Source organism: Corvus brachyrhynchos, unplaced genomic scaffold, assembly GCF_000691975.1.
Source record: "Corvus brachyrhynchos isolate BGI_N302 unplaced genomic scaffold, ASM69197v1 scaffold48, whole genome shotgun sequence".
Taxonomy (NCBI): Eukaryota; Metazoa; Chordata; class Aves; order Passeriformes; family Corvidae; genus Corvus; species Corvus brachyrhynchos.
Genome location: NW_008240027.1, coordinates 5501693 through 5509356, shown reverse-complemented (window position 1 = coordinate 5509356; position 7664 = coordinate 5501693). Strand labels below are relative to the sequence as shown.

General features: G+C 42.8%; 2 protein-coding genes across 2 annotated transcripts; one reads left to right on the top strand and one right to left on the bottom strand.

Moving 5' to 3' along the window:
• Nucleotide 1: 1 nt before the first annotated feature.
• FAM183A (family with sequence similarity 183 member A) lies at nt 2-3207 on the top strand (the record flags this gene model as incomplete). Its single annotated transcript, XM_017743459.1, has 4 exons — nt 2-95; nt 821-880; nt 1798-1901; nt 2926-3207. Coding segments are annotated over 4 exons (357 nt in total), but the record flags the coding sequence as incomplete, so codon positions are not given.
• Nucleotides 3192-7658, bottom strand: EBNA1BP2 (EBNA1 binding protein 2; the record flags this gene model as incomplete). Its single annotated transcript, XM_017743458.1, has 7 exons — nt 3192-3717; nt 4062-4242; nt 4556-4646; nt 4909-4984; nt 5223-5312; nt 6531-6654; nt 7423-7658. Coding segments are annotated over 7 exons (849 nt in total), but the record flags the coding sequence as incomplete, so codon positions are not given.
• Nucleotides 7659-7664: the final 6 nt, after the last annotated feature.

Sequence of the window (7664 nt, the reverse complement as noted above, 5' to 3'; positions counted from 1 at the left end):
GGGGCTGCAGACCCGCTCCCACAGCGAGCGGGCCAACAAGGAGCGGCAGTGGCAGCTGGTCTTCACGAAATACACCGTGAACCCCCTCCAGCCCGGTGAGGCCCCGCGGCCACAGGGAACTGGCGTAAAGCCCCGGGCAAGACAAGCGGTGAGGGGAGCAGGGAGGGCGAAGGCAGGCCCGCAGCGCTCAGCTGCACGCCGGAGACAAGCAGCTGCACCCAAGCACGGCAGCAGTGGCCAGTGAGAGGGGTAAAGCTGCAAAGGGCAACTGGTGGTCCTTCCTGTTGCCTGAGGAACTGGTCTGCACACTCAGAACGGAGACATGACCCATTTGCCCAGATGGTGCCTTTAGTAACCACATAGAAGTGAGGCAACTATTTAGGATGTGGAACCTACAAATTCTGTGTAAATACAGAGCCAAGATGGGGTAGAGGACCCCAACACTATACCATGTTCCTTCAGCTCCTGGTCTGCTTCCTCCCTGCCAATTCACAGTTTGTGCTAGTACAGACAGGTGATGTGAGTATTCTTTCAGGTCTAGGTTTTGCAATAAATCAACAAAGGAAAATAATTTCCTGAGACTCGGCACTCTGCAGGCCACCCCTTGGGTGGGGCGGGACTCTGATGTGGTGAGCACAGGCAGCATCCTGTAAAAGGGCCTTTGGCACACTTAACGCCATTCCCTTCCTACAAGTTGCCATTAGTCAGTATTTGTAACTCATTATCTTTTATTCACATGCAGTTCAATAATACATATTCTACACCTGGCTGTGATGCCAAATTCACATAGAAGTAAATCACCTGCCTCATTTCTTTCCAGTTCACATGGTTGCTAGGAAGCCAATGTCTTGGCATGAAAACGTACATGAGCCAACAGATGGTAAGAAGTCTCTCAAAAGCTTGTGATAATTACGTAAGAAAATTAAGACGTAAGATTTAATAATTGTAATCAGTCTAAAATATCATGTATGTGTAAACGCCTCTGTGATCATATAAGTAAGTTAAATGCTTTTATGATTGTTGTTTGTAAAGCAGGTTTTTTTCCACCTTAAGGCCCTTTCCCGTTACTTTCCATTTTCAGCACAAGTTTGCATTCATGCAATTATGCTTTTATTTTTGTTTTTAATTAAAATAAATATATGCTGTAAAAGACATTTAATTCCTTATATTCATACTATAAAATTTTGCTTGAGAATCTAAGGGGAAAACAAAAATACCTAGAAGCATGTTCTATATGTACATGTTGCCTGGCATTGCAGAGTCTACCTAACCACCACACAGGTTAAACTGCTGAAATGGCTGCCCAGTCTTTGAGTACTGTAATGAGAACCCATTTAACAGTTGCTCCCTTATTTCTAAAATGCTAATTTTGCCTAAAAATCTTGATGGGTCAGGTAAGGTTGGCCTGTTCTAGTCAAGGACTGAGGAGGGTAGAAAACCAAACCAGGGAAAGACTGCAGGCAACTGAAAAAGTCAAGAGCTGTCATGGAGCACTGGTTTGTACTAGATGTGGTGTAGGAAAAGTAAGATGGTGCAGTACAGTAGACAGGGATACCAGAACTAACAGGACAGTATTGTCAGGCAAATCTTGAAACTTCCTCAGGAGATATTCAAGTAGAAACGTCACCATGCATTCTGACAATATCATCACAGCAGCACAGAGGCTGCCTCTACCTTGGCTTTCTTGTTATGGCTTGGAGAGCGTTAAGATTCTAACACATTTTAACACAGGTGCACAGGTGACTGATTTTTAAACACGCTTTCTTTCATTTGTATCTGTGTCTCGTAAAACAACAGATGAATTCCTGAATCTTCTTCACCGTGCAGTACTGGTGCCAAGAAAGAAATATTCAGAGCCACAAACTGAAAGCCAAGAAATTGGCTGGAACACAACACCTTTGGTGAGTAGGGTGCTTAAAGATTCAGCTCTTTACAGGATTCAGAGATGTTAAGCCTGTCACACTGAAAAATACTCATGCAGGAAAACAATTTGTGACAAACAAGGAAAACAAGAATTATTAGGAATGAGCAGAGCCGTTCACAGGTAACAAATTTTTAAAGTTTACACCTAAGAGGACTCTTCACACTGGCACAGACTTGTGAACAGAGAAGCAGTACACTTCCCCTGAGAAACCCGAATGCAAAACATCTACGGTGACAGTGACAGTGCACTGCCAAATGCCACAGGTGTACTCAGGGCTGTTTATTAAAGCATTCAGCCATGAGAAATGGTGTAGTGAGCAATGTGAAGTAATGTACAGAAGTACTGTGAAAAGAAACATGCTGCTGCACAGCGTCTTTCAAACAAATTGCAAGCAGAACCATAAAATTAATAATCACATAAGTATACCCAAAGCAGATACACCAGCGAGGATTCATCTGGGGAAGTGTGAATAAACAGGAAGAAAAGAAATATGATTAACAAGCTGAGACATCAATCATATCTGACAAACAGATGATCACTGACTTTGTAGATTAGTGTTTTGAGAAAGGCAAATTTTGGCCTGTTATAAAGAAAACTAAGATAAATAAGAAAATAAGACAGTCTTCGCTGACTTCTCATATTACACATCAAGTAAACTAGTTACTCATGACAAGGGTAGAGACAGACATCCCCGCCGGGCTCTATGATATTAAGGAACTGCTGGTAGAATTAGTCTGGCAGGGAAGATGCAACTAAAATTGTGTGTAGGGGAGCAAGTTCAATGTTTAGAGTCAGGACTCATGATGTTGTTTAATTTGTTAAGTTTTCCTTTTTCAGCAGGTTTGACCATGACAAAGCAGTGAACAGCACAGTGGTACCCTGCTCTTCTGTCATTTGGACATTTCTCAGCAGCAGAACTCTGTGCATCACTCTCCTCAGGAGGGACTACTACTATTAATTTTAGTAAAAACACATGACTGTTTGTCATTTTTGTTTCCCAGGTTCCTTTGGACCGTACTGACCAGAGATTCTACTTCCCACGCCGGATAACTGAGATTACGATCCATGGCTACCCTGCGCCACGGGGAGAGAAGTCTTAAGGACTACTATGGGGGGAAAGCCACAGATAGAATGTTAATGACATCTAGTGTGTTAGGCCCTGCTCATTATCTAGCCAGTCTGGCAGATTTCTGGTGAGAGACAACAGAAAAAAGAAAACCTCAATCTGTCCAGATTTGCAACCTGACAACAGTGACACAAATAAATCTATCTGCAAGGCTCTGTATTCGTCTCACTGCTGTTTCTATACCCATCTACACAAATAGTCTAAAAAACCACTCTAACATCTCAAAAATTTTCAGACTTCTTTCGACATCGGCAACATGACCCAGAACTCAAGGTCACCAGCTTCATCTTAACAGTAGTGGTGGAAAAAGCTGTCAGAATGAAGGGAACAAAGGGCAGGCTTCAGCCACCATTCACAGAACAGCTAAATATGAGTTACACATAGTTCTGTGCAAACCATTTAATGCATTCACACACCAAAGATTTAAGTAGAAAACAATCCTTCAACAAAACACACAGTAAGAAGAAATTAGTGATAAGGCACTGGTTTCCACTGACTTCTTTTCCTTGCCATTGTAAAGCATCCAGCTTGCTCCAGAGTTAGTTGCTTCATGACAGCAGAAACACATCTTGCAACACAAAGAAACACAGGAACCACACTGGGGAGCATAGTCCTCTTAACGGGCTCGGTTCTTCATTTTCTGCCTTGCTCTCTTTCCAGGTCTCTTCTGCAAAAAATAGGACAGATTCAGATCTTTATTTTCATGTTCTCCATCTTTGTTCTAGCTCTATAGCTTGGGGAGGATACCCAGGAGAGAATATTTGTCAGTACATCTGGAGAGGGAGGTTTTGGCATACCGGTAGCAAACGGCACTTTTTAATTCCCCTTCTCATTTTCCTGCTGATACCAAACCAGTCCTCAACTCTGTTAGTAACTGAATTATGCTTAGCTCCCAAAGATAGGCATCACTTCCAGATGCTGGAGGCACCCATCATGTGCTCATCTCTCCCTGCCAGACATGGCCTGGCTTCCTAGCCAACCAGGATTATTTTCATGAAACATTTTACTTACATTAAGGGCTTTTTTCCCTCCTTTTCCTCCTCTTCCTCCTTTCCCTGGGCCTTTGTTGTGAGCCACTTTTGATTGGAAGCTGGATACATCATTAAAACTCTCCTTTGTGTTCCATTTTGAGCCCTTCTTCTTCCCACCAAAACCAAACTTCTGATTTTTGTATCGTCTTTTGGCATTTGGTCTGAAAAACAACCAACCAGCATCACTGCCTATATTCCTTGTTGCAGAAAGCTCTCGAAACAGACATATATATTCATGGTCTCCCATCAACCATCATAAACCTTTCCCCTCATAACAAAGATGATGCAGAAATTAGCACATTTCAGTCTCTGTTCCATTTTGGCCATAGTTTTCTTCTCTTTAGGGGCAGAAAGCCACCTTGGACTTACTTTAACACTAAGCAGAACAGTTTTCTTGTTCCCCAAAATTATCCCCTGAGAAGACTGAAAAAATCAGACATTCTGTGTTTAACTATCTTTTGTTTCTGGTCTCACCCCTTCTTTGTCCGTTGACTTGCATTGCCTTTCTTATTCCCCTGAGACGATGTCTGCTCTTCATCTAGAAAGTCCAGCTTGTCAGAGAGACCTGCAAGAGTGAAGACATCACAGCTACACCTCAGAAAATACTAATTTTCAATCTAAACAAGTAATAGCAACGGGTCACCCTCACTGAAGAACAGCTGCTTGGGAGGCTTTTCACTGCCACTGGCACACGATTCTGCACAGCAGCAGCTGGCCAAGCTCAGGGCCGAGAAGTAGGGACGTAGTGACCACATCACATTGCCCTACACTGCTCACACACCAATACTGCCATTACACATTTGCTCTCTTAGACAAGTTGACTTTACCTTTCTGGTATTTCTTGACTGCATTCAACATATTTTTCTTCTCTTTTTGTCTCCTCTGCAGAATCTCAACTTGCACCTGAGATTAGAAGCAGAATGTTAGTGTTGTTTCTTGCAGTATCCCATACTTTTTTTTAAGGTATCCTATCTTTTGCTCTGTTTGCCTTCAGAACAGCTAGACAGAAGACTAGACAGATTCTGTATGTTTTAGCCAGACTCCTGTCTGGCTCCTGTGGTCTCACTTTTCCAATTCCTCACTCAGGCTCTAAATTCTTGTCACAGATCCTTTTGTACATGTCCCTTTTGTAGCTCCTCACCTTCTTGCCATATTTTCTCATTGCACGGAGTTGTTTTGCTTTCTCAGACCTTTCCATTGCTTCCTGTTTACTCTTAAGCTTCTGTCGAATCTGGTAAGGGAATAGAAAAAACAAAATTTATCAGTAACACAAAAGAAAAAAAGGTAATTTTATGATTACTGTACAGTCCCAAAGTCAGGATTTGTGAGCTATCTATGAGTGTAAAAAAGAAAACATCTCTCAATCAGATAATGCCTATAGGCATAACATCCTTTCAGCTCAAGGAACAATTACAGAACTTCCTGAACTGATCTGTAGCCAAAATCTGGCTAAAAAGACAAAACTCACACAAGAGAAGACAAAGCCTTATAATGGGCTCTAATGGAACTGAGAGTATCTTGCCAGTCTATTTGGGTGTATAAAGAAGACTTGCTTGTTTCTTTCTTGTCATTATTAAAAGTAAAGCACTGAAGAAAAGTCAACAATCCTGTAGAAAACATCTTTTCCATTCCCTCCTTGTTCACAAACATTTTTCTAAGGATGCTGCATTACGAAGGATTACAAAGATTTCAACACATCTTCATAATTCAGTGTGTGACTCCACTGGGAGATAAGAACTGTTCTTCAAATGGAAGTCAGCAAAAGAAGAGAACAGTAATGTGCAGGATTGACTTAAGCCTTAGCACGACCTAATTACTGTTTTTCATCTTCTCTAGAAAGGTTCCATCAGAAAGCAAAAGTGACCCAGTCATACATGAACCTTTAAACTAGACTCCAGCTCATGTTTGTTTAACTTATACAATGTAGTCTTTTTTCCAAATCTAAACCAAAAAACAGAGTTCCATTTTGAGCAAAGACTACAGTCAAGAAGCAAGTGTGTGAAAGTCTTATTTCCTACACCAGTCTGATTCTCCAAGAAAGATTCATTCAATAACATACCGTTTAAAATCACAGAAAACGAGAACACACTGACAAGAAACAAAAGGTGATACTTAAATAGGAAAAAAAGATTGCATTAAAGCCACAGTCAAGTGCAAGTCTTATGACAAAGAGCAAAAACACAGGAAAGTTTACATCCACTGTTACACATACTAAGAAAAAATCTCCTTTTCTAATTTATCATCCAACCTGTTATAAAAATCCCCACATTGCACTGAAATGCCTAAACAGAAAGAAATCTCCTGTCACAAAGTTTCAAACACAATCACTGTCACAGGAATCAGAAAAGAGATGAAGGCCAGTATTCACACATTACACCTTAAATTTACTCCCTACCACAGGCTAAAACACACACGTTACACAGGAAAGAAAGACATTCATTGCACGTACCTTCTGCATCTGTTGGTCTGATTTGGCCATCTCTGCAAAGTAATCATCCGGCCTCCTCGTAGGAACTTGGAGCTTATGCAGCCTAGGGAGCGCTTCCAGGACAGCTGCCTGCGCCTGCCGGTAGCTGGGAGAGAGCACAGCACAGCTGTCACTGCAGCGGCTCTGTCACTGCACTGACTCTGTCCCCACACCACTCTGTCACTGCACCAGCCCTGTCACCGCACCAGCCCTGTCACCGCACTGGCACTGGCACTGCACCAGCCCTGGCACTGCACCAGCCCTGTCACCACACTGACTCTGTCACTGCACCAGCCCCGTACCTGCATGTCAGGCACCTCACAGTGCTGACACAAACTGCTCACACAAGCAGGCTGGTACTGGGATCTGACAAGCATGGGTCCAGAATTATATCAACATTCTGTCCATGTCCAGTGCTACTGAAAGCAGCTCAGGTGGCAGTACAATATTAACACTTATATCTTGCACATATACATTTACCTTATTTCCAGTTAAAGTTTTACACGTTGGAATATAAAAGGCTAAGCAAAACAAGAGAACTGTAAGAACACCAAAACAAACCCACAAAGAAAAATCCATATCTTGTGTTAAAGTCCTGCTATCAAGGAGCTTTTAAAATAAACTTCTCAGCAAAGGATCAAAGTCTGCTATGAAGAGGGAAATTCTTTATTTTCAGTCACACGGCAGCTAAATATACTAGCACTAATTCGTAGTTATTCTGGAAAACATTCAGAGCCATCGAATGCAAAATAACATAGCCCAAGAGTGCCACCATGACAGCCAGTGTAGCAGTCTGTAGCACACTAGTGAGACATAACTCCAAACCCGAAGCAGCACGCTGGGACACTACATGAAATTTCTCTTTGACACTTACAAACTCATCTCTCTCTGGAAATCGTTCTCAGGGTCAACGGCAGCAGACGTAGAAGCACTCTGAGAGACGGGGTCCGCGACCGGGCCCAGAGTCACGTCCAGCCTTTCCACCCACGCGAGCTGCTGCCTGAATTCGGCCAGGCACTGCTTCAGGCCGTCCTGTGAAAGGAGCACAGCTCTGTACAGCACCGCACGGACCGGTCCGCGCGGCTGGCCCGGCTCAGTATCCGCGCCACACCGCGG